This window comes from Diabrotica virgifera, chromosome 4 (genome assembly GCF_917563875.1).
Source record: "Diabrotica virgifera virgifera chromosome 4, PGI_DIABVI_V3a".
Classification (NCBI taxonomy): Eukaryota; Metazoa; Arthropoda; class Insecta; order Coleoptera; family Chrysomelidae; genus Diabrotica; species Diabrotica virgifera.
In genome coordinates this window covers 41124667-41151709 of record NC_065446.1, presented here as the reverse complement: position 1 = coordinate 41151709, position 27043 = coordinate 41124667, and the positions used below count along the sequence as shown (strand labels likewise).

At 32.2% G+C, this 27043-nt stretch overlaps 2 protein-coding genes and 1 long non-coding RNA gene across 7 annotated transcripts in view; 1 reads left to right on the top strand and 2 right to left on the bottom strand.

Annotated features, from left to right (window-relative positions):
* LOC114325503 (uncharacterized) overlaps window positions 1-4358 on the bottom strand; it is a 154635-nt gene extending 150277 nt beyond the window's left edge. For 3 of the 5 annotated variants that reach the window (XM_028273562.2, XM_028273563.2, XM_028273564.2), the window contains exon 1: window positions 3654-4357. In XM_028273562.2, coding sequence (XP_028129363.1) covers window positions 3654-3920 — 267 coding nt within the window. In that variant the 5' untranslated portion in view covers window positions 3921-4357. Of the gene's footprint in view, window positions 1-3653 lie in introns of all 5 variants that reach the window. The other 2 variants (XM_050648168.1, XM_028273561.2) reach the window with 1 other exon arrangement.
* Window positions 4359-7106: 2748 nt separating this feature from the next.
* On the bottom strand, window positions 7107-9911 carry LOC114325496 (uncharacterized). The gene is made up of 3 exons (XR_007697456.1): window positions 9325-9911; window positions 9072-9266; window positions 7107-7290 (listed from the first exon to the last, which is right to left on the bottom strand). It is a non-coding gene; the product is annotated as an uncharacterized LOC114325496 (long non-coding RNA).
* Window positions 9912-10005: 94 nt separating this feature from the next.
* Window positions 10006-15955, top strand: LOC114325506 (protein FAM177A1). The gene is made up of 3 exons (XM_028273567.2): window positions 10006-10292; window positions 11333-11454; window positions 14341-15955. The coding sequence occupies exons 1-3, from the start codon at window positions 10113-10115 to the stop codon at window positions 14489-14491; spliced, it is 453 nt and encodes a 150-aa protein (XP_028129368.1). The 5' UTR covers window positions 10006-10112; the 3' UTR covers window positions 14492-15955.
* Window positions 15956-27043: the final 11088 nt, after the last annotated feature.

Below are 27043 nucleotides of genomic sequence, written 5' to 3'. Positions count from 1 at the left end.
TGGTGTTCCCATTTAAGATTTTTATCTAAATATACTCCTAGGTATTTTATGCATTTACTTGTTCAATAGGATCTTCAATGTTTTGTATGTTAATGTTTTCAAAGTTTGGACGATTTGTATCATTTATAGAAAAGGCTACTTACATATTTAGTTTTTTTAGCATTTAGAAGAAGTTTAAATGTATCCAGAAAGTTTTTGATATAAAATAGATCTTGTTGAAGTTTCTGTTTTGCTTCTTCCCATGTAGATGCAGAAAAAATTATGACTGTATCATCGGCATATCACACGATTTTACCTTTGATCGTAAGTTTAAATATTGAGTTTATATATATATTAAAAAGTATTGGGCCTAAAACTGTACTGTGTGGCACTCCAATTTTAATAGTTCTTGGTTCGCTGATAGCATCATTTATTTTTGTATATTGTATTCTTTCACAAAGATAGTTAGTAAAAATTTTTTGCCCAATACCCCTTACGCCATATTTATCTAGAATATCCAATAATTTAGTGTGTGAAACTGTGTCAAATGCCTTGGATAAGTCAAGGAACACTGCAATACATTTTTGCCCTTTATCAAGATGCATAGTTATATCTTGCACAACTTCATTCATAGCATCTACTGTACTTAGACCAGGAGTAAAACCAAACTGATTAGGAGATAATGTTTTATTTTCAGTTAAATAAGACACTAATCTATCTTTTAAGCATTTTTCAAAGATTTTACCTAGATTTGATATGATACTTATTGGTCTATAATTTTCCATATTAAATTTATTACCTGATTTATAAACAGGGCTCACTACTGAAACTTTAAAATGACTTGGAATATCACCAGTTTTAAAAATAAGGTTTATTATATGAACAAGAGGATCAATCAGATTGATGTGAAGAGTTTTTATAATTTTAGAAGAGATGGCATCTTTACCTGGTGCTGAATTATTTTTAAGGGAATTTATATATTTTATTATTTCGTTATTTGTGACTGGTCTAAGATACATTGATGTCTGAGAGGAGTAATTCATGTGGAATGGAGTATGCGGTTTTTTAATTTTATTGGTCATTTTTAATCCTATTTCAGTAAAAAACTTATTAAAATGGTTTGCAATGTCAATGTTATTTTCGATTTTATTATCATTTTCAATGATATCATTTCATGATTTCATGTTGGTCCAAATATCTTCCTTAGTATTTTGTGCTCAAATATTCTCAGTTGATTTTCATCAGTGGTTGAGATGGTCCACGTTTCACATCTATGTGTGACCACTGGTCTAATTACTGTTTTGTAGATTCTAAGATGACAATCCTAGTAGGTACTAGAAATAAAATAAATTTAATAATATTCGTGATATTCAAACTTTAATTGCTTGTTGTCTAAACTTATTCAGTTTTGAATTGTGCCACTATTGCATTCAGCCGAGGACATATTCATCCAGATAAATCTGTGAGTTTATTAATCTTTGTTTTTTTTTTGAGAAAACTTGTGTTGTTTAGTTTAGAAAACAGCACACTAAAAAATTACAAGGAAGGTACAATATTTAACATGTTAAGCGCTGAACTATATTTTGTGATTAGGTCCGTCGCCCTGTAAAAATGATGGTCTATAATACAGCTATGCCCTGTGAATACAGCGCCCTGGACCCGACTAGTGTGTATATATTTTATACACAAAGCGCTTAAGGTATTCTTATTCTTGAATCTTACTATTTATATTTTGTTTCTGTCTATTATGAAAATGCAGATCTTTAGAACAAAACATCAAGTAATCAAAGTCTTTTTATTTGCTCTTTAAGTTCAGTTTATTTCAGTAACTCTATTTTTAGCTGATAATACTAGTAACCACTAAGTATTATTTTTCTATATTTGTGTTTTGGTAAAATTATGGATTGTGGGTTAGGCTACTGTTGTTCTGGACACCTCATTTATGAATGGAGTACTTAAATATCTCACTGTCATATTGTGCAGCACTAGTGTACCCTGATAAAAATGATTTACTATTTTCAAGTATAATCAATGAGTGGTAATTATTTGGTTTCTAAAAGTAATACAAGAAATAAAAGTGTATACCAGGTTCACAATTATAGACTTATGTATAATTGTGGTAAAAGGTAAACCATGCTATAAACACAATGGTGTTTTAAGAAGTTATGCCATGGCTAAGGACCATACAAAATTTTATAGGGGATATTCCCTATTTAATTAGGAATAAAGTTGTTCATGATAACTCACAAATCTTCAACAATAGAAGCTGTATATGAGAGGATTATTTTTATTATTTTACTGTAATTTCAATCAGAAAGAAAATTAGTACTTTTGTAATTCCATTAACACATTAAGCGCCAACATGTTAAAAAAAACACAGTTCTGGTGGCCACCGTGTAAAATTCATAAATATGTATCAAAAATGCCCATTTTAACTGTATCTTTTATAATTTATGTTATAATGTTATTTTCTCATAAAAACATTGTTGTATATTGTACAGAAATGGATAAAAGTGGCCCATTTCATAAATTGACGGTTGGCCACTTGTATCAATTTGGATTCAGCGTTATAAACACGTTTGTTCCTATCAGATTTTGTTGGTCGCGAGTATTGTATGCTTGCTATGAAAGGCTAACAAACAACCACAATTGGAAATATGCCTAAACCACAAACTCGCCACAAATGTAGTGTTCGTAAAATATTTTATTTTCTCAAATGTTTTTTTATTTCTCATTAATCCGAATTATTAATGTAATAACATACATTAAAAGAGTTTTTATTAATAGCTATTAAGAAGAAATGTGTTACTTTTTTTATTTAAATTAAATTAATTATATTTTATTTTTAACAAAATGTGTTTAATTATCAACTTGTAAAAAAAATCGTTGGCCAAAAACAAATGTTGGACCAACCAGCTATGCTTTATAAGTCCCCCAATCAATTAAATACAAAATCTGCATTCTTTTGAATACAGCTAGCCTAAAGTGAAAGTATTCCTTTGTATCTGTTTGGATACAAGTGGCCAAAAATGATCAAAGTTATTTGTATCTAATCAGATACAAATGGCACTTTTAATAAAAATAAAAAACTAACCATCCGATATTTTGGATAAGAAACTTAAAGAAAGAAAAGTAAAGATGAAAGTTAAAATGTGGCATCTGTCTACATAATAGTCCTAATTACCTACTCATGATTCATCAATGAAAGCACTTAAGACTCTTTTTGCAGTCCTATCTTATGTTGAAGTAGAAATTACTCCAAGTTCAGTACAAAAATAGGTTAAAAAAAATTAAATATAGAAACTGTTATTTGTATCTACTTAGATAATCTGAATGAAAAAAGTTGGGAACAGTAATTATATAGGTATAGATAATTTTTGGCAATTGTTACACAACAAAATTACTAGGTCAAAAATATTGAATTAAAATTTATTTTAATAGCATATGTTCCTTAATGATATGTAAATCACTTCATTTGAAAAATAAATAAATTAGTATCTTAATTAGTTTCAGTCAAAAAACCAACCTAAAATTACTACAATACTTAAAACATAAAAATAGGTCAGTGCATAGCAGAGGAGTTCACAAGGTAATTTAAATGTTAAAGGGTGATACTTATATAGAAACACAGATGTCTATATATACATAATACATTGGCATCGTCAAAAACTTACCAAAAGTGGTCCCGGAATATCGTTTTTACAGACTTCTTCTAGAGAAACACCAAACTTCACTTTTTCGAGTCTTCTTGGGAAATGTCCAGTAGGGTGACCACAAGATGTGACAACGTTACCGAAAGTGGCAGCTCGCCGATGCATTCTAGCTGCCCAATTGCTCATTTCAAGAAAAAAGGGACTTTTAGCAGTGCTAGGATGATCACTGGAGCATAACCTAAACTTTCTGACATTTAAACCGATTATAAAGCAAACAAAAAAACACATACACAATAAAATCACATAACACACACTTTATATGTACTAAAATACAATTTAACAACGTCCGAATTGGTCATTTTTATAACATTTTTAAAAACCAACCACACCTTAATATCGCCCCTTTATTTTAGTACAAATTGTTTACATGCCACCGATTGTAAACAGACAGGAAACAGTTACCACTGTTGCCAACGAATTGATACTCCGCAAAAACGCTTCATGACAAGAATCTACAGGTCGAGCAAGTCTCGTAAATTTCACGATTGCGAGCCACGCTTCACGCAACCGTGTTTGCGTACTTGTGTTTCGAGTTGCGTGGTCGTGCAGAGTTATATTTACCAATTCGCGCAATCGTACTTGAGACGCTGTGTCAGGTGAGGTGTTTGAAAATTTGTGTAACTTGATTGCTTGATTCTGTGGTGTGAAGGTGGTTAAACTTTTGTTTTATTTTTTTTTGTTTTGTTTGTTTTTGTTGTCATGCCCCGCTAACTCTAATAAAAAACATGTAATCGTATTTATTTTCCTTCCGTTTAGTCAGAGGCGCTGATGTCGGCATTGTGATTGGTGGAACATGACTTTTGACAAATCTTGGGCTATCTGTGAATCTGTGTTCGTGTTCGTTCGTTCGTTGTCGTTCACTTATTTTATATGGTCGGTTATGTGATGTGTTGGTTTGGTGTTTGTGTTTAGTTTGTCACCATAAAAAGCTGATATTCAGTCGTGTTTTTTGATATTTTTGTTATTTCATAATCGAGTACCTTTTTAAAGGTAAGTTTTTCTGATTGTAGGTACTGTTTATCCAACAGTTTTAAAATACACATTTTATTTCGCGTTTTGTTGTTGGGTCTAATGGCCGATCAGCTGTTGTGTGCAGCCGATAAATTCAACAAGTAAACATATATTTAATCGAAATTAAATACTCATATTTCTATGTAAAATGTCACATTATTGTATAAATAAATAATTAAGAAACAAAAGTTGTTTGTGTTTTACCTTTATTGTCCACTTGAATAAAATAATATTAAATATTGGAAGTACCGTATGGAGGCTATGGTGTACCTAGCGTGGAGGCTAGATAACGCTACCCTTCCTATCCAATCAACAGCAAGAACGTTTAAAATTTCACACCTATCATGTTGAAGCTACAGACCACTTATGTGGAGGCCAGATTTGTAGTATCCTTCCAATTTTCCAGGGTGCTGAAATACGTGACATATTTTTTGAAGGGTAAGATCGCATTCTACCAAATCACACAACACTTTTTTCTATGTTTGTTGTTGCGAATATATCGCAGAAAGTTTTTAGATGAAGTAATTGTATGATGAAGATAACACAGAAAATACAAGAGGGCAGCATACTTTGCAAAACAACTGTTACAATTTGAAATCAACAATTTGTTAAGTTGTTGTCTTGCAGAGGAATATTTATAATCAATGCTTGCAGGTAAAAAAAGTGACTTTTTAAAAAATTATATCTTGGAAACTAAAAATTATTTTTATTTATAATTGAAACATGTAAAAGTATAGTACTCTCAAAAAAATTTCAGCCAAAAATATTCATTTTTGTAGAGTTGACTGCAATTTTTCGACAACAGCCCTTTTTTGCCCTGAGCAGCATAACAAGTCCAGTCTCATCTGAAATCAAAGTTTCTTGTAGTTTATACCTCTGGCTAGTGAATCAACAAAGGATTTTTTATTAGATGAGGTCATTTTTGTTTTATAAAAAAAAACTACTTTAAAAATGAGAAAAATTGGGGTCAAAAATGTGTTTAAACTTATGTAAAATCTTCAAATTTCATTTTTTTTTAATTCCTTCGTTCATATTCTAGCCAGAGGTATAAACTACAAGAAACTTTTTGATTTCAGATGAGACTGGACTTAGTTATGCTGCCAACGCAAAAAAACTTAAACTCTACAAAAATGAATATTTTTGGCTGAAACTTTTTTTGAGACTACCTTAAGTACTATACTTTTACATGTTCCAATTATAAATAAAAATAAATTTTAGTTTTCGAGATATAATTTTTTTAAAAAGTCACTTTTTTTACCCACAAGACCCCTTAAAAAAATGTTTGGAAGAATATGTTTGATGGCCAAGATGCATACATATATTTAGACGGAAAGTTCCTGATTTCTGTAGTATAATACATAATACCGAAGAGGAAGTAGCCCTAAGCGCCGGACTCCACTTGCGATTTGTAGTTGTGAAGATTGAACACATTCTTTCAAATAGAAGTCAATCCATGATTATTTAGTCACAAATGGATTGACTTGTATTTGAAACAATGTGTTCAATCTTCCTGATTACAAATCGCAAGTGGAGTGCGGCGGTAATAACACCAAAATATTCCATATAGGTCCATAGAAGGTACACAGACATTGAAAAATTCCTGGAATATCCCCGAAAACATGTTCTCTGAGAACATCCCAGGAAAATCCTGTGTCAGCATTTTAAACATTACCTGAATGTCTTATTGGAACATTCCATGAATGTCCACGAATGTTCTCTGGACATTCAAAATATATTTTGTAGACATTCCCTGGATATACCAGAAATACAGTGATGAGCGCTCTAATAACCGGCAAAATAGCACAAAAGATGTATTAAGTAGTGAGATAAAAAGACATGAAACTAGTCGAGCTGGGAAATTTAGCGATATTAACTTATACATTTAGATTGTATTGATTGTGTACCACCTTCAGACGTATCAGACGAGTTTGGAAACTACCACTGTCACAGTGACAGTTTTAGTTGACATACTCCTCCGATATGTGTAAAGGTGGGATCAATATAACGTAAATTTAAAGGTTAATTTCGCTAAATTTCCCAGCTCGACTAGTTTCATTTCTTTTTATCTCACAACTAAATATTTTGCCGGTTATTAGGGCACTCATCACTGTACATCCTTGCTGATGTGACAATACCTCCTATCTGTTTTTTCATGAGTTTTGTATGAGAGATGGAAAAACATGTTTTAAGGTCACCTCCTGTGTTCATATGTAAGTTTTGACTTGTTTTGTAGTTCATAGATAGTTTAATTTACTACAAAACAAGTAAAAAAATATCATATGAAAACAGGAGGTGACCCTAAGACAAGTTTTTAGTCTCTCTTACAAAACTCATGAAAAAACAGATAGGATGTATTATTACATCACTGACGATATGTGGCCATACCAAATAATACATCCTTGATAAATATAAACATTTTTATTGAACAAAATCTTTTCATACATTTTTTTAATGCAATTTACTGATATTCCTAAATATTTCAAAAAAATGTGTCACATTTGCTTTGTAAACCTTTCTTTTGCCTTTCGTAGCCACATATTCCGTTTCCTTCCTGGTTTTTTTTGTAGACCACTTCTCTCAGCTGATTCTAAAAAAAATAAAATAAATGGTAATTTTTCTATCCTTTACAATTAACAATCAGAAGAAATATTATTTACAGATAATGATATGTATAATAATAATAGGTTTGTTCTAGCATCAGTTTGAAACCATCAGCGAATAGTGGACCAGCGCGAGTAGAGGGGATCGCACTGGTGACTGTATTATGTTCTTTTACTGACCAACTGTTTGCTGATGGTTTTTGACTAGTTTGACCGTTTGCTAGAACAAACCTAATAATAATGAATATTTTGTATTTTGACAATGACATCTGATGTGGAAGTCAAAACATTAATAAAATTATTTTTTCAAGTTAACTTTCACATGCGCGTCTTAAAATTTAATACTTATATCATAAATAACTATTAAAACTATCTTAAGAGGAAACAGTATAGATCAACAGGTAGCGAAAATGTGTTCCAAGATTGCGGCTGTAATTTTGAATATTTTTTCAAGATATTTGGCACACATATTCGTAATATAATAAAGAATGGCGGTACAGAGCCCAATTTGAAAAATATATTAATATGTGGAAATTACTCTGTAATTAAATACAATATAAAAAAAAACGAGCTTGTACCGCCATTAAGAAGAACAAAAAAATACACTTTTTTCAAATACAACTTTTTTATCCGATTTTGTGTTATTTTGGAACTACTAAAATTTTTTATTTCATTAGTAGTTCCAAAATTACACAAAATCTAGGCATCGGATAAAAAAGTTTATTTGAAGAAAGTGTATTTTTTTGTTCTTCTTAATGGCGGTACAGGCTCATTTTTTAAATATTGTATAATTACAGAGTAATTTCCACATATTAATATATTTTTCAAATTGGGCTCTGTACCGCCATTCTTTATTATTTTACGAATACGTGTGCCAAATGCCTCGAAAAAATATTCAAAATTACAGTGACAATCTTGGAACACGTTTTGGCTACCTGTTTATCGCTACTGTATTACCTTAAAACATTGCAATTTGCTAAACCAGTATATTTTACTCTACTACTACTCTACTAGCTACCTCATTTTCCACTGTTTCTAAAGACTTGTTTACATGGGTAGAGTTTTGAGGAGAGTAGAGTAGTGGTAGTACTCTACCAAAAATGGCTTGATACCATTCACGTGAGGAGAGTACAAGTATAGTACTGATGCTAGTATAGTGAAACCGATTTTTGTATTTTTAAACACTCTTGATTATAAGTGCACCTTAAATTCTTAATTTTTTGCTTAAGCTTGTTTACTCCAAAGCCCCCTTTGCCATTCTTTCGACGATTTCATCCTCCGCAGCTTGCTGCAAACTTTTATTTCTGTAGTATACACTACCTAAATTCCATAAACACTGGTATTCGCTGTATTATAGCTCTACAAGTTTTAAAGTTTCATCTTCGGTGAACTTCATTTTCACTATTTACACAAAACACAATTCCAGCCAGAATGACAGCGCCCCCATGTACTCTCCTACCTACTCTATTCTGCCATAATTGAGCGTGTTCCATGGGTAGAGTGTGCAGCCGAGTAGACATTTTGGCAGTAGTGGTGGTCATAGAGTAGTTACTTTGCCATAGGTTGCTAGTCACTCTACTTTAACTCCAACTATACACTCTACCAGCTATTCTACTGTGCTGAGCATTTTTACAGGTAGAGTTACTCTACTCTATCAAGTACTTGCATCATTACTCTACCCGTGTAAACAAGTCTTAAATCTACTGAATGAAAATCTACTTAATCTTAATCTACTCTTAATGAAAAATGTCTAAAATCATTTACCCACCTAGTATTATTGTAGAATTTAAGACAGTCCAGTGCCTTATAAATAATTTCAATATGAATATTTTTCCCTTTAATTCTCCTTTGATACCACTCCATTTTAGATTTTGGGGAACTTATTTCATTGTGTTTATAGACCATATTTATTGAAGGAACCCAATCTGGAGATTGTTATTATCTATTAAGTCGGCTGGTTTTCCTATAAGATTAAAATGTTAACATCTTCAAAAATCGTTACTGTTGTAATTGTAACTTACCAGATATAAAATGATTACAGCAGACAGGACAGGAAAATTTTCATTTCGCTAGTAAAACCTGTACATTGTATTGCATTTAACCATTGTTGTCTCTCAGATACCTTATTTAGTTCAGTTTAAAAGTGAACTTTATCTTGACTTATCACATTTCACACTTCAAAACACAACACCAATGAAGCATATTATCTTTCTAAATTAATACTTCCAGAGAAAATGTTAAATTAATCTTTGTACAACACAAAATTACAAAGAAATACAACTAAAATTATCTAAAACTCATTAAGAACAGATAGAATAAGATTTATCTTTTACACCCAGTAGCCATATTGACATATTGATTTAATTTTGAAAACGATTATATTTAAATTTGGTAAATATAACTCCGTACGACCACGCAACTTGAAACACAAGTACGCAAACACGGTTGCGTGAAGCGTGGCTCGCAATCGTGAAATTTACGAGACTTGCTCGACCTGTAGATTCTTGTCGCTTCATGTGCCAAGTATGGTAAGCGGACAGCGGATTTCTAGCACAATGCATGAATTAATTCAAAATAGATAAGAAGATGAGTAATGTTAAAGAAGAATTTTTTTAAGTGAAAGCATAGAATTGTTTATTCTGTGGTAGAACAGCGGGTCATAGAATATATTATACGTCAAAATACAGGAAGAACTGTCATTGTCACTGTCACGATTACACTGTCAGTGTCAAAATTGTAAAGTGAATGAAAAAAAGAAGTCAGTCAATTTAGTTTATACATTTTTGTAGTTAAAATCAACAACTTCAAAATGGTATTAATTCGCCCAGAAGAAAATCAGATCTCTAGCGAAGCAGAAGGACAAGTCGCTGCAGTTAGAGTAAAAGCTCCGAAAAGGATTTTGCATTTTTCAGATGGAATCTTAGAGGAATACAGCACAGATGAAGAAGACAACACTGATAGTATAAAAAATCAACCTCTTGTTGATCCAGTAAGTATTGTATTAAATAATATAGATATGAAATAGTAGTATGAAATATAAAGCACAATGGGGCACTTGCAACAAATAATCAGAATGTTTGTGTGACAAGGCTCTTTTAGGCTACTAAAGGCGGAAACGAATTAGAGAGTCGCGAACAAGACAGTTACAGTCTCGCACTTAAGTACCTATTCATATTTGGCAATCGTTGGCTCGTGGCAGTCTATGTAGAAAGTCACATTTTTTGATAGCCACAGTGTGAAAAGAAAAATGGCTCTGAGGATTTGGAAGAATTGTTTTTCTTGTTTGCTATATTAGAACAAGAAGAAAGGGAAATTAAAAAACACAAGGGTACATTCAATCAATCTCTCTCCGGTATTAGAAGGCAAATTTAACACATTATTCGACATATTCACTTAAATGTATTATAAAAATATCAACATGATTGTGAACATTTTTTTTTCGAATAAGAGTTACAACAAAAGAGATATGTGTTTTTTATATATTACATATATTTTACATTTTTACTGCCTCATACAAGCTATTAAATTTTCATTGTAGTCTAGAATTTTTTTACACACTAACACTTTTAACTGACTATTCCGTGAGCCTTACTTCGATTGTGTGATTGCTACTCCGTTCAGAGTAGTCAGCATTGCTGAAAGAGGCCAGCACACTCCAATCGGAGTATTCTGCCAGTCAAGGGAGTGTTCAAGTATTACGTAACGCGATTTTTGAAGATTTTTAACCCCCCCCCCCCCTCCCTACGTAACGCACTCTTATGGGAGTTTAACTATTGCATAACACAATTTTTGAAGATTTTTGACCCCCCCCCCCCCCCAACCTGCATTACGTAATACTTGAACGGTCCGCAACGTGATAACACATTTCACTGCCACTGATGTCTTTTGGCATTTATGACCTGTGGAATTAAATAGGGTTCTTTTTGTATTGGCTCCATACAAAAGTGACTGAATATAAGTGGCAGTGAATGTGTTAATTGTATTTAATTCAAGTTTAATTGATTTATTTTATGTGTTTTCTGTTAACAGTCTACCTTGACATGGGGACCTTGGTTTTGGTATAAGGCTTGGCGTGCAGGAAATACAACTTTAGGCGCTATGGATACGGCAGGAGAATTTCTTGCGTCACTTTTTGGCATTACCACTCCAAGGTATGTAACATAATAAATCTAGGGTGCTTGGTAAAAAGAGTATAAGTCCAAAATGACTATATCTTTACCTTAATACCAATACAGCAAGTCAATATGGTAATATAAAATAAATAAAATTATTTGATTGTAGATACAGTTGTTAGTAGATATGCCAATTTTTTTGCCACTCTTGAAAAGTTGTCTAAATTGACTTATACTTCTTTTACCCAGCACCCCAGATGTCAAAATGTAATATAACATGACATGTGTAACTCTTCAGTTTGCTCTCTATATTCACTTCTTGAGAATCAAATCAAACTTCAATATAAATTGAGGAAGTTAGTCCAATATTCTTTTTTATTTTTATTTATTTAATTGCAAATTTACAGTCTACTACACACTAACATTTAGAGTAATAAGTAAATACTTTATATTTTGTAGTGTGCATGTGCCAGGTACCATTCAGCAATGGCTCTCCATGCAGTTACTTTAGTAGGTCTTTTGGCCAGATTCGTTTCAATCTCCTATCTTCTAAGGGCTGATCGAATAGGTTTCTTATGAACAGATTGTCATGACCTGATGTTTGTTCTTTGTATTTATTCAGTCTAGAGTCTAGACGATATTTCATCTTTTATTAATGAGATTTTTAGATTGGTATGTAAGGTTAGATTTGTTACATACCAAAGTGCTCCAGATATCATATGAAGTGTCTTGGACTGAAATGACTGTAATATTTTGGTATTACCAAATTTGACTGATATTTTGATTTTTTCTGGATTCTCCTTTAGAAGTTTGACACCGTAATCTTTTTCGTTTGTTACCTACAATTTGCCATGAGCGAGTTTTGCTAGCATTGTTATCATCAGTTTCTTCATTGGAACTCCGTTCTTCAGAATCGTTAAATTCATAGTAGTCATATTGCATGAGTTGGCTGGAACTAGAATTTTGGTTTGTATATATACAATGAGGGCACTGGTTTATGGTTTTGTAGTTGGTAATAGCCTAGTAGTTGACCTTGTTGCATTACTGGTAGATGTGTATTCGAATTTTGTTGGCTCATTTGACATTTATAAATCTGTGACATCTGTACTGAGTTTGTAGATTGCGTTGTGGGCAAGTGTTGTAAGTTCACATTTTGTCCGGGCCCATTTTCGGTTGGAAACATTGTACTCATTTAATTTATTTACAGATTTAAATTTACTGTGTAAACGTAGTCCAAACAAAAGTTCACATCATTAATAATTATAATAAGGAACTAATGAAAACAAAAAATACTAATGATAATGTAAACAAAAACACTGGAGATAAGAGAGCTTCTTTTACGAACCTCTCTCTTTGGATATTCAAATGATACTAGTCCAATATAACTGGAGAGACCATGGTAAAAGCAACTCTTTAGTTAGCCCTTTCAGGAGTGGTGACCATAGCTCAGTGGATAGGTACTGACTTACCAAGCCAGATGACCCAGGTTCGATTTCAGTATACATGAGAAATTTTTAAATTTCTAATTTAACAGTGGCTATCATGCTTCGGATGGGCACATACAGCAATCAGTCCCTACGAATTAAGCGTTAATAGTAAAGCCACAGTTTAATGATAAAAATCAGTTAGCTTACTCTCGAATTTTGATAGTTTCAATTTTGCAGAGACTAAAGCAGGGAGATGGGCTGGTCCCAACATTGTTTAACCTGGCACTGGAGTATGCAGTTAGGCAAATGCAAACTGGACGAGGAAACCTACTGACCAACCGAACGGTTCAACTGGCTGCTTATGCCGATGATATTAATATTATGAGTAAAACATCAACGGGAGCACAAGAAACATACGCAGGGTAAAAACACAAACAAAAATGCTAGGTCTGGAAATTAACAAAGAAAAAACAAAAATAATGACTCAGACGAGAAGAAATATAGTCCCACAAAACATTATACATGAAGATGACATTGAAACGGTTGGAAAGTTTACATACCTGGGAGTAGAAATATATGCCGACTGATCAGAAGATGGAGAAATACGGAAGAGAATAACGCAGGCAAACAGAGCTTATTTTGCCCTCTCCCATATATTTCGGTCTAAAAGTGTCCACCGAAATACAAAGATGAGAATCTATAAAACTTTAATTCGACCAATAACATACTATGGCAGTGAAGCCTGGGTCCTGAGAGAAACATCCAAAAACAAACTCGACACATTTGAAAGGAAAGTGTGGAGAACTGAGAAGAATACTAAGACCTGTGAGGGAAAACGGAATCTTCAGAAGTCAATACAACAACGAACTTTATCAACTTTATAAGGAAGCACCCCTGTCAGACTTCATTAGAATACAAAGATTGCAATGGGCCGGACATGTGATAAGAATGGGAGAGGATAGGCTACCAAAAAGAGCACTGAATGCTAGAATGCAGGGAAAGAGACTGGTTGGAAAGCCAAGAAAGCGCTGGGAAGACACAGTAAACAGTGATGCACAAGCCCTTTTAGGAGTCCGTGTATGGAGAAGAGCAGCCGCAGACAAGCAAGGGTGGAGGCAAAAAATAAAGGAGGCCAAGGCTCAATTTGGGCTATAGTGCCGTAGAAGAAGAAGAAGAATTTTGCAATCCACTCCTGAGACAAAATTTTGACTGTGCGATCTGTGGATCTTTCGAGGAGTGAACCTGCTGATTCGTTAGTATTATACTGTGGTAAAGCTTTAGCCAGAAGGCTACAAGAATGAAATATGTACTTGTAACAACGAACGACTTTCAAAAAAATCCCCTTTCAGAAAACTAAAGACATACATATTTTTTTTATCATAAAGGATTTTTTATACATATATCTTCTGTTGAACAACATTAAAAAAACATTTTTCTCCAAATATTTTGCTGTTTAAAATTACATTTTGTTAAGTTTTGTTTTTGTTTCTCTACTTAGATACTATTTCGAACTTGAAGAGTACAAGAGAAGGGAAGACCAGAAGAGAAGACAGCACGATAAAGAAGCTGGTTGGTCACAACCATCCGGTTCCAGTGTTTCTGTCCCCTTGAAAGATATGGGTGGAGCCAACAAACCAATTGATGTTTAAACCAAGTGTTCAAAAATTGGAAGCTTGTAACATGTACCTCAAAAAGATATATTTACTCAAAGTGTTTTAAGTGTTTTTATTATACAGGGTTGCGAAAAAGTCTGGCAACACGGTTATTTCTCCGAAACCGCTAGAAGGATTTTTATAGATTTTGGTGGGTAAGGGTCTTCTAATGCGGCCGATATTATAGTGTCAATTACATTGTTGTCAAGTCTTCCGTTTTTCTGGAAATCTAATGAACTATCTTATTTCAAATGGAACACGCTGTATATATTTTGCGTTTTGAAGTCCTTAAGAAATACTGATTATTTTTCATGTTATATTCCCTATACCTAAATGCCATAATTTCGGAGTTAATGATACATTTATTAAAAAAAATTTAAACAAATTATAAAACTCAATTTTTTCGGCCCGTGTAGACATTATTTTAGGTTCTTTGCATCATTGGGAACAAAAAAGGTCTGTTGTAATTTTTCTCTAAAGTTAATAGTTTTCGAGTTATATACAAAAAAAAACGGAAAATGACGATTTTTAAGGTTTAAGTTCCTAAATTCAAGCCTGAATCTTCATCTATCAGCTACCTTTAAGAATTTTTTTCACGTTTTATCCTAAATCATTGTTTTTTTAATTATTAATGAAGCGCATATGAGAGGACGGGCAATCGGGCTGCATTGACAACTAAAAAACAATACTTTAAAATGAAATAGGATCAAATTTCTTATCAGTATCTGATAAAATAAGGTTTGAACTTGAATTTAGGCACTTCGTAGTTTTAAAAATAATATTTTTTACTTGTGTTTTTGAACCTAGAAAATCGTTATTTTTCGATTTTTTTCAGTTTTAAATTGTTTATAACTCAGAAACGATTAACTTTATAGGAAAATAATTACAAAGGATCTTTTTTGTTCCCAGTGATCCAAAGAACCTAAAATATTGTCTATCCGGGCCAAAAAAATTGATTTTCATAATTTGTTTAAAAATTTTTTTTTTAATAAATGTAGCAATAACTCCGTAATTATGGCATTTAGGTATAGTAAATATAACATGAAAAATAATAGATATTTCTTAAGGACTTCAAAACGCCAAAAATATACAGGGTGTTGTATTTGAAATAAGAAAGTTCAGTAGATTTCCAGAAAAACGGAAGATTTGACAACAATGCAATTACCACTCTAATATCGGCCGTATTAGAAGACCCATACCCACCAAAATCTATATAAATCGTTTTAGCGGTTTCCGAGAAATTACCGTGCTGTTAGACGTCTTCGCAACCCTGTACGTTGTTCAAAATATTGATATGTTAAGGATTTATTTATGAATGGTATATGCATTGTTAAAGTATTGCGTATTCTAACATTTGCAGAAGTAATTAAGAGTATAGCTTTATATTGAGAATTAGCGGTAATCTGTATTATTTGTATTTGTCATTTTTTTATTAATATAAATATTATTAACTATTTAAAAGTAATATTTATTTGGTAACAATGCTTTTTCAAAGGCCTGATCATTACCTTTTATCACCATATTCTCGCTTTTTGAATCGAAGCTTCTATACTGGTGTTGTATTAATTTTCTCTGTAGAAAAATGATGGAGCAATCGTTACGACATAATTGAAAGAGTTCATTTACGCGACGCAGGGAGTCCGTTATACAGTATGTCCCTGTAAGTTGTATCCATATGGAAAACTTTTTTATTATTAATTTTACGAAAAAAAGTTATTCTTTATAAAAAGCTCTGCATGGTCCAAAACCTAAGATTTAACCATCAAATATCAAATTTTTTGAATATTATACGAGGTATGTCAAAAAGTATGAATTTCACTCAAGAGTAAAGTAGGTTTATTTTTCGTAATATTGGAAATTGCTATTATGAAAAGTTGTTTGGAATTAAAAACTATATTCTAATATGCAATTACATCCTTCTAATTGAAAAAAATTTTTTTTGAAAAATTATGGATAACTAATTATTTTTTCAGTTATTTCAATTCTGATAACTCTTTTATTATTAATTTTACGAAAAAAAGTGATTCTTAATAAAAAGTTCTGGATGGTCTAAAACTTAAAATACAACCATATTATATCAAATTTTATCAATTTTATACGCGGTATGTCAAAAAGATAAATGTAGATCAAAATAAAGTACCTTTATAGTTCAGAATATTTCAATTAGAAGGATTTAATTACATACTGAAACATAGTTTTTAATTCTAAATAACTTTTCATAATAACAATTTTCGATATTGTGCGAAATTACTCTTGAGCGAAATTCATATTTTTTGACATACCTCGTATAAAATTGATAAAATTTGACATAAGATGGTTGTATTTTAGATTTTAGACCATGCAGAACTTTTTATTAAGAATTACTTTTTTTCGTAAAATTAATAATAAAAGAGTTATCTGAATTAAAATAACTGAAAATAATGTTAGTTATCCATAATTTTTCAAAAAAAAATTCAATTAGAAGGATGTAATTGCATACTAGAATACAGTTTTTAATTCCAAACAACTTTTCATAATAGCAATTTTCAATATTGTGAAAAATAAAGCTACTTCTCTTGAGTGAAATTCAAACTTTTTGACATACCTCGTATAATATTTAAAAAATTTGATATTTGATGGTTAAATCTTAGGTTTTGGATCATGCAGAGCTTTTTATAAAGAATAACTTTTTTTCGTAAAATTAATAATAAAAAAGTTTTCCGTATGGATACAACTTACAGGGACATACTGTATAACATGTAAACGTTCTCAATTTTATTAAAATCTATACCAATGATATTAACTAACAGTGGTTTTATGTACTTTCGAATGTACAAAAAATTCTTAAAATAAATAGGTAGGTACCTAAATAATGTAAATCGATGATTTAATTATAAAACTGTATTTAATTATAAAACTGTATTTAATTATAAAAACATTATTTAAAAAATACAGAGAACATACTAAGAGGCTTCCGGCTAGTCTATTGTAGTACCGCCTACCTTTGTAAATCAACATGGACCTCAACCATAGCTCTATTTTTTTGGAAAAAATGCAGCTCTGGTGATATTTTGTATATTTTTTTTTGTTATAACTGAACATTTTCATATGTTATTTCCATGTATAAGCATTGTTGTAGATACATGAACCATCTGTTACTATAAATTTTTATATGCCATTAAGGCTTTGTTCACATAAAATTAAAAACGTTGCGTTAAAACGATGGCGCTTATTCACTTGGAAATCTAAAAAAAAATGGTGATGATTATTTGCCATATCTGAACGAGTTTTGAGATCATATCCGAATCGCGACCTAACTACAGCAGGCCATGTATAATAATTATCAACTAACTTGAGCATGTAGAATGATGTAAGTAATACAGTTTTGGTATATTTTCAAGTAAATGTTGAATTTTAAATAGAAATAAAGATTTTTACTCGGATCCTACCATCTCGAGAGTTAAAGCCCATTATAGTCTAAGATCCGAATAGGAGGACGAAATGTACCCGATTTTGCGGTGGACATCCGAACTTATCATTTGATCATGGTAAACAAAAAATTCAAAAAGATTTTATTAGCTTAGGGGAAAGGCGGGCAAAACGGGGTAGCTGCCTAAAACGGGGTACCCCCTTTTTTTTAAATATCACTCGCTCCATCTATACGGCGTTAATGAAATTATATTATAGACGCCTGTTTACGCCTTCTGACATAAAGCAGATTTAAGTAACTGTTAGTCGATTGTTGTGAAGAGTACATGTGCGTTTTTAGGTAACCAAGTTATAATATCGGCCGAAAAATAATTCATCGTTAGTATTACTAAAACAATTTTTTATTTAATGTCATTACTTCCAACTAACAGTCAATGTGTTCTAGAGTATTCGTTTGTCATTATGTTAAAAAATAAAAACTTGTAATAATTTAAACAGGTCATAATCTCAAAATCTGCTCTTTGGGCAAAATGGGGTACCAATAGGTAGGGTAAAATGGGGTACCCTTTTTACCATACCTATTGGTAGTCTTTACCGTTTCTACCATACCAAGTAAGATAGCCGATGATCAAACCAAATCACAGACGAGTAAGAAATCGCAATTGAATAAAACTAAAAAAGTAGAGTCAGATTCAGAAGGTGAAAATAGTGACAGTTCGAAAAAAGTTCCACAGAAGGATGAATAAGCTGATCCAGTTGCCTTAAATGAGCTAAAAATTAATGTGCAGGTGTAGAAGATGAGGATGATGAAGTAGTACTTGTATGCGAATTTTGTCAATAGGCTTTTCTTGGTTTCAATTTGGTACCCCATTTTACCCTATACGACGGGCATAATGGGGCAATTTACATTAGTTTCTGTTTTTTCATATAATAAAAAAACTTTAACTTTTTTTAAATTTAAATTATATTAATAAATAGTTACTACTATAATAATCATATTTGTCTTATTTTAAAACCTTAAAAGTTACAGATTTTTTTTTAAATTCCAATTTAAACCTTAAGTACCCCATTTTGCCCGCCTTTCCCCTATATGTTTATCGAGATAACTCTGTCGAGTTTTTTTAGTTATAACGGTTTTTGACTTTTTGGTATCACTCAGCTCAGAAATCACAACAACGAAATTTTTTGCACAAAAAGGGCGAAAATCAACATATTTATTATGGTTAAATAAAAAATAAGCATAAAACAAAAAATATATCGACAGCGTTACCTCAAAGAATATATATACAAAATTCCAGGTGGGTCGGACAAGTAGTTTTTGAGTTACAATGTCTACAGCCTTTGAAAAAAGCGGTTTTGAGGAAAAAGCGTTTAAAGTATTGTTAACTTTTATTTTCAATTTCTGTTTTATTTTCAGTTTGTCTGTCAAATCGTAAAAAGATACACACCGGAATATCTTTTCGAATTGCGGAGTAATTTACAAAAGAAAATGAGAACAGCTGTTGACCGTTGTTCATTACGTTCAAGCGTGCTGACGCGAAGCTGCTGCAAAGCGAGTCGAAGATAGGGAACAATATCTCCCTACCTTCGACTCGCTTTGCAGCATCTTCGCGCGCTTGATCGTAGTGAGAAACGGTCAACAGCTGTTCTCATTTTCTTTTGTAAATTTCCCCGCCATTCAAAAACATATTCCGGTGTGCATCACTTTACGATTTGACAGACAAAAAAAAATTGAAAATAAAAGTTGACAATACTTTAAAAGCGTTTTTCTCAAAGCTGCTTTTTTCAAAGCCTGTAGACATTGTAACTCAAAAACTACTTGACCAACTCACCTGGCATTTTGTACATATTTTCTTTAGACATTCCTTGAGGTAACACTGTCGAGATATTTTTTGTTTTATGCTTATATTTTGTTTAACAATAATAAATATGTTGATTTTCACCCTTTTTTCTGTAAAAAATTTCGTTGTTTTGACCGACGAGTGATACTAAAAAGTCAAAGATCATTAAAACTAAAAGACACTTGACAGCGTTTCCTCGAGAAACTCATAAGCTAATAAAATCTTTTTGAATTTTTTGTCTACCATGATCCAATGATAAATTCTGATATCCACCGCAAAATTCATTGTTTTGTTGAGGTGTCTTTAAAAATTTGCTACCGTTGGCTTATTTTTCCATATTTTTTCTTGAATTTTTTTTAATATTCTTTGAATTATACTTAATATGCTTATTTAATTTAAAAATAAAATTATTCTCTCATATGTACTTTCAAAAAAAAATTCACAAAAATGTGCTTAAAATGTTGATTTCAACCCCTACGCCCCCCCCCCTTAAGGATAGCTATGACACGATTTTGATAGGCAACCCATGCTGGTCGTGTTTGTCTATGTATGAAATTTAAGAGGATCGGTACGTATTTTCGGCTGCAATGCTATTCAAATGGGGATTCATTTTTTTCGAATCCTGAGAAAACTAATAAGTATTTTTGAAAAATTTAAACGCAGAATGAAAGATTACGTTATTAGCGAGGGCCGAAAGTCCCTGAGAACTTCTATATTGTTTATTTTAATAAGTTACAGGGGTGAAAAAACTAAGAGAAAATTTAGTGTGATTTTAATTTCAAATCTCTCATTCAAAATAAACTTTTTATTTATTCTAAGGGACTTTCGGCCCTCGGTAATAATTTAGTCTTTTATTCTGCGTTTAAATTTTTCAAAAATATTTATTGGTTTTTTCAGGATTTGAAAAAAATGAACACAATGCCGTGGTAATATTTTCCAAATCTGTCTTTGTCTTACAACGCACTCAACCGAATATAATATTGTCAGCATATATTGTCAGTCAGACACTGACAATCAGTGACAATTTTAAATATTTGACATTGCATCGGGAATATTTTGAGAAATTGATTAAATATTATTGATATATAGTGTATTTGATAAATAATTGATTTAAGACGTGAACTTAATAAAAAGTTATTTATTGTGTATTATTTGTGGAAGATCCAAGCAGAGAATACATCAGATATATCCTGTGATCCAAGTATTTTGTTGTTAGAGATGTTCAAAATTGTAAGCGTTCCAAAATAACAACATATTAAAAAATCACTTTAACACTTTTCCTCTTTTCTCGATTGATTATTAGTTTTTGTTGTACAAATAAATTATTACAATCACTGAAAACATAGTTAGTGAAATAATTGTCACATTTATTAACTGAATTAATAATTTGCAATTATAAAAATAACAGTTATCCAAGAACATTCAAAAGCCATCTCTTTAAATTAATTATGACATTTTCAAGTAGAATGACATTCTAGTAATGTTTACATATCCACACAAGTGTGAATTTTACTACACGTAATTTGCCGTGTAAAGACAGAAAAAGTAGGGATACACGTAAAATATTTGCGAATTATGTACCCATAGCCTTAATAAAAAAAATGTTTCATCCGGCAAGCAGATGGGTACATTTCGACCTCCTATTCGGATCCTGTACTATGGGCCATTCCACGAACATACGCCTGTTTTGGATTACTTCGACAACGAATATTTTACTGTGCAACATAAGAAGTACGAAAGTAAATAACGCTAATAATTATTCCAATAAACAACAATGTAATTTGCAATTTACTTTCGTTCTTCTTATTTTACACAGTAAAATATTCGTTGTCGAAGTAATCCAAAACAGGCGTATGTTCGTGGAATAGGGTATATTAGGTTCGATACATTTTTATAGAATATGGATTACCTATAATTCGATGATTTACTGTTTAATATTGTATTAACAAATGCACGATCTGGGTCTTTTGGAAGTAGCAATAGATATCTGGAAGTTTGAGATTATTTTGGTAAATATTTTAAGAGATATACCGAGACACGCATTCCTTATAATCACGGGTGATTTCAATTCAAAAATAGGCAACAGAAAAAAAGAACCACATATTAGTCATCATGGAGTAGGAGAGAGAAATCAACGAGGAGAAACAGTGAGTATATTTGTAGCTGATCGTGCTAAACACATCCTACATACAGACTACCAACTAGATGCCTGTATACATGGAAATCACCTAGAGATAACGGAGAAGACGATATTATAATAGCCCGGCTACACACTACGTCTTGCCTGTGCAGTTCAAGACTCTGCAGGTATGACGGAACAAAAAGACGGTACACCGTACGTTGTCTACACGTGAAGACAGCCTAAAAACAGTCCTTCGAGAACTCGACACGATGAGCGACACGGAAGAGGTTTTTTTAATGGAAGCGTTATTGTATTGTTTATTAATAAAAAATCAACGACGCTGCAGAAGTAAGTGGTAAAATATTACCTCTTAATTTTTCAGTCATTAAAGCATATGCTTCATTTTTCTTATTCCTGTCGGAATATTCTCTACTCTTCACCTTCCATAATGCCGGAAAAGATTTGTATAAGTCTATAAATTCAATTAAGAATAATTGTTTTGAAACACTTCTTCTGTCGCTCATTTCGTCTGGTTTTGGTCTATCCACCTTGAAAACTTTTGCGGAACTGAAGAACGGACTGAACTGCCGGCCACACGTTCAAGTAAAACTGTAGAACCTAAAACTGCACAGGTAAAATCTTCAGCATGTCGACGAGACTACAGGCCGCGCTTAGAGGCCTGCGCACGATACCGTCTTGCCGTCCATACACACAATCTTACCTGCACAAACGGGTCTCTGCAGGCATGCTCTCAGAAATTGTTTCAACAGTGTTAAAACCTACCCAGATACTGATATTCAATATAATCACAATCCTTTAGTGGGTAAGTATAGAACCAAGTTAAAGAAAGTATTCGGAAAAACTGTAAAAAAACATAACATCAGAAAATTTAAATGTAGCGAAGTAAAAAAAATAGCCAAAAACAACCAAATTTCATTTGCATATCTCAACCGGCTTTTTAGAGCAATAAATAAATCGTCAGTTTGTAAGAAAAAATTCAACATCCCGTATCTCAGAAACGAAGCATTTGCGGACATAGGTATGTTTATAAAGCAAACGGTCATTATTTTTTCATGCAAAATTACCCCTTAAAGTTTATCGCACTTACTTAGAAACACCCTGTATTGATGAAGAACAAGGCTAGTTGTTAAAGTACCTAACTTTTTTATTATCCAACATAAGCGAATGAATCAAAAAACAGAATGTTAAGAAAACCCGAGGCTTTAGTTGGGTTTTAATTTTATAAATGCTAGAATATTCCACAGGGTGTCGTGAACTTTCAGGAAAAAAACACAGTTTGATTGGTACATCTGGTATACAATGATAATTTACCTGTCTGGCAACAATATTCTTACAGCGATATTGTTAAGGGGTCATACACGTTTCTCGAGCTTGAAAAGTAGTCTAAATGTATTGATAAATTGTACGAAAACTATTGGGCTAATTGATTTAATTTTTTTTTTAATTTTAAAGGTGGACTCTTAAGGAGCATAAAACATATGTTAAAAGTTAAAAAATAATTAAAAACATGGCGGCTGCGTCCAGTGGCGTAGAACGTGTTTTTTTTTCAGGCCAAACGGTGGGCATGATTCAGCTCGTAATATTTATCTGAAACAAAAATTGTTTATTTGTTATCATTTTTTAGAGTAATAGTTCTCGTGTGACGAGAGGAATTTAAGAAAAAAAAAGAATGTGTGTGTACTTTGTACGCACGTAAGAAGTTATACTTCTATTATATGATTATATGTGATTATAAACGAAATTAATATACTTTTTATTTATATTTTATTTAAATATTAAATTAATTTATACTTACTACTTCTCACACATTTTTATTAAAACAGTGCCAAAAAACACATTAAAAATGCCACAAATGATTTCTGAACATTAATTGTCGGAAAATTTTTTAACTAAATACGTATTTTCTGAAAATAAAATTATATAATAAATATACTTACAATCATAAAATGTATAAAAAAAAAATAAAAAAATAAAAGTTTCTATTGGGATTCGAACCAACTTACCACGCGGATGGTATTTGCGTTGTATTGGGATTCACCCGCATTAAAACTTCGCCACAGAGACAGCTTGTCATTATGTGCGAAGATCGTCTAACTAAACAGATTAACCTTTTGACATTTTTAACTTATGTTAATCAAATTATTTTGATTTTGAATTGAAATGATTTAGAATTGAAAAAATACAACAAAACATAGAGCAAGAAGACAATATATTAGGTGAATATTGATAGAAATTTTGATGGTAATCAAATTATGTAAATAAAAGTATTACATACTACTTATGTATTTTGGTAGGTTCAAGGTAGGTATCGGAGCCCGTATAACGACTAATAAATTTCGCAATCACTTGCGTCGTGCAAAGTGGCTATGTTCAAATATCATAACAAAATTTGATCAACTATTTATAAAACACTTACCAGTGAAAGATTCTTTAGCTTTGAATAAGCGAGATCTGCGGCACTCATACTAGGCACAGTTTGATGAGCTTTCACATTGGCATGCAACAATCATCTCTTCTATGTAAATAAGTCCAAAAATATAATATGAAAACTATTTAAAAAGGCAGTATAACCATTAACTAACTTTTTGTTTGTTGTTTCTCTTCCTACAAATTTTAAAACGCAACAAGCATACATTATAACGAAACCATGCACAGTCCCACAGCTGTGCCACAGCTGCCATATTGGATAATTTTTGTCATGTCATTTGAACATCCAATCAGAACAAAGTTATAATGCGCATGCGCCCGGTCGCTAGGTTTTCCCATATAAAATGTCACCGTCATTACGCCCGTAAAAAAGTATAACTTCAAAAAAAAGATTACGGAAATGGTCGAAATTTAAAAAAAAAGTCGTAATTCTCACCAAAAAATAGTCTATTTTTTTATTGCTATTCGAAAATGGTTAAATTTTATCAAAAAAGCACTCGTCACACGATAGTGAATCTAATTTAGAATATGTATGTCAAAAATGAAGTTAATCGGACGAACGGTTAAGCAGTTATCATGCCCACCGTTTGACCTGAAAAAAAAAACACGTTTTACGCCACTGGACGCAGCCGCCATGTTTTTAATTATTTTTTAACTTTTAACATATGTTTTATGTCCACCTTTAAAATAAAAAAAAAATGAAATCAATTAGCCCAATAGTTTTCGTACAATTTATCATTACATTTAGACTACTTTTTAAGCTCGAGAAACGTATATGACCCCTTAAAGAATAAGGCTATAACATATTAAAAAATCACTTAAATCGGACAACAGGTTTAGGAAATTCGAGACATAAAAAATGACCCATTTTATGGGGTGGCCGTTTTTGTGCCGGTCAGTGTATGTAGGTATGTATGTTGAAAATACCGGTTTATTAAACTTATCTGATATTTATGCTACTGAAAGATGTATGAAACAATAACCCACTATTGATTTTTATTTTTTATTGATGATATCAAAAAACTTCGACGCCCTCTAATAAATTATTAAGAAAAAATTTAACTTTGACGACTTTTCTTTATCAAATTTTATTGCTAGACTTTTAAGACATACTTTTGATTTATCAAATGGGTCAAACGAATTACCATTCAAAATAATGCCTCGTATTATGAATGTATTTATATTAAAATTATTTAAATTTGTTGCGTCATGCTTGACAATAATTATTTTACTTCAGATGCCAATTTTACTATGTACTTGGGTCTAGTACTATTCGGCGCCGCCGGTTCGGCGCGGCCGGTTCGGCGCCGCCGATTCGGCTTCGGCCGGTTCGGCGCCGGCCGGTTCGGCGCCGGCCGATTCGGCGTCGGCTGTTTTGGCGCCAGATTATACCTACGTTACTTTTTTAGAAATTTAAGAGGCTCTTGATTTATATCTATACCACACTAAAAAAATATATTAAATGTTATTTTTTCCAACTTTTGTAAATGTAAGCTATTTAATTGCACATAATTAATTAAAAAATTAATATATTATATATATTATATATTATACAGTACAATTTTCAAAGGAGGAAGACCTAACCCTTCGGTCCAAACCTAACTTTCGGGTATTATTTTACATCTTCTAAAATTAAAATGTCGAAAATTGTTCTCCTGACTCTACATTTTTTGTTAAAGAAAATTTCAGACTATCATACATTAACAACTATTTTTTTTCTCTCTCACTTTGCCAAAGTATCTGTCGCCGAATCAGCCGGCGCCGAATCGGCGGGCGCCGAACCGGCAGGCGCCGAAACGCCGACGCCGAATCGCCGGCGCCGAAACGGGCCATCCCCTATGTACTTTACTTATTATGGTAGGGGAGCAAAGTATGCTAAATGTGCAGTCACTCGAGCGTTATAGGGACCTATTGAGTTGTGAAGAGTAGGTCCTAAAACCAAAAAAAGTTAAAAGTTTTCCATTTTAATGGGGACTTTCCATTTTTAATTTAATTTTTCATTTCCAACGATCGTTTTTTTACATTATAGCGCCATCTATCCATAATTCGAAAAAATGTCTCGAATAAAAGTTACTTATTTTTACGTAAGGGGCACGCCAGGTTTCCCCAACACGACTCTACCTTATCGACAGAGTCTACGAGAAGTGTACGGTAAATTGAAGCTGTAATTACAAAAAAAGAAATATGTATGTCTTTATACTCACTTTATAACGCTCAAAAAATTACAGGATCTGGATTTCAATGCATATTTTTGAAGTTATACTTCTTTACGGGCGTAATGACGGTGAAATTTTATATGGGAAAACCTAGCGACCGGGCGCATGCGCATTATAACTTTGTTCTGATTGGATGTTCAAATGACATGACAAAAATTATCCAATATGGCAGCTGTGGCACAGCTGTGGGACTGTGCATGGTTTGGTTATAATGTATGCTTGTTGCGTTTTAAAATTTGTAGGAAGAGAAACAACAAACAAAAAGTTAGTTAATGGTTATACTGCCTTTTTAAATAGTTTTCATATTATATGTGGACTAATGGGAATCATGATCAGAGATGACTGCCTGTTTAACATCCACTTTGCTGACGATCAAGCAGTACTGGCACAAGATTCGTATGACATGGAATTCATGTTAACCCGCCTGTATTCAACCTACAAAAAATGGGGATTAAATATAAATATAGAAAAAACAGAATATCTAGTCGTGAATTCTGACGCCCACTTTGAAATC

Excerpts from the sequence above, each read along its gene's own strand:
- LOC114325506 (XM_028273567.2), top strand. The coding sequence starts at position 10,113 with ATGGTATTAATTCGCCCAGAAGAAAATCAGATCTCTAGCGAAGCAGAA. Across the intron at positions 10,293-11,332 it reads ATCAACCTCTTGTTGATCCA|TCTACCTTGACATGGGGACC; the intron begins GTAAGTATTGTA and ends TTCTGTTAACAG. Across the intron at positions 11,455-14,340 it reads TTTGGCATTACCACTCCAAG|ATACTATTTCGAACTTGAAG; the intron begins GTATGTAACATA and ends TTCTCTACTTAG.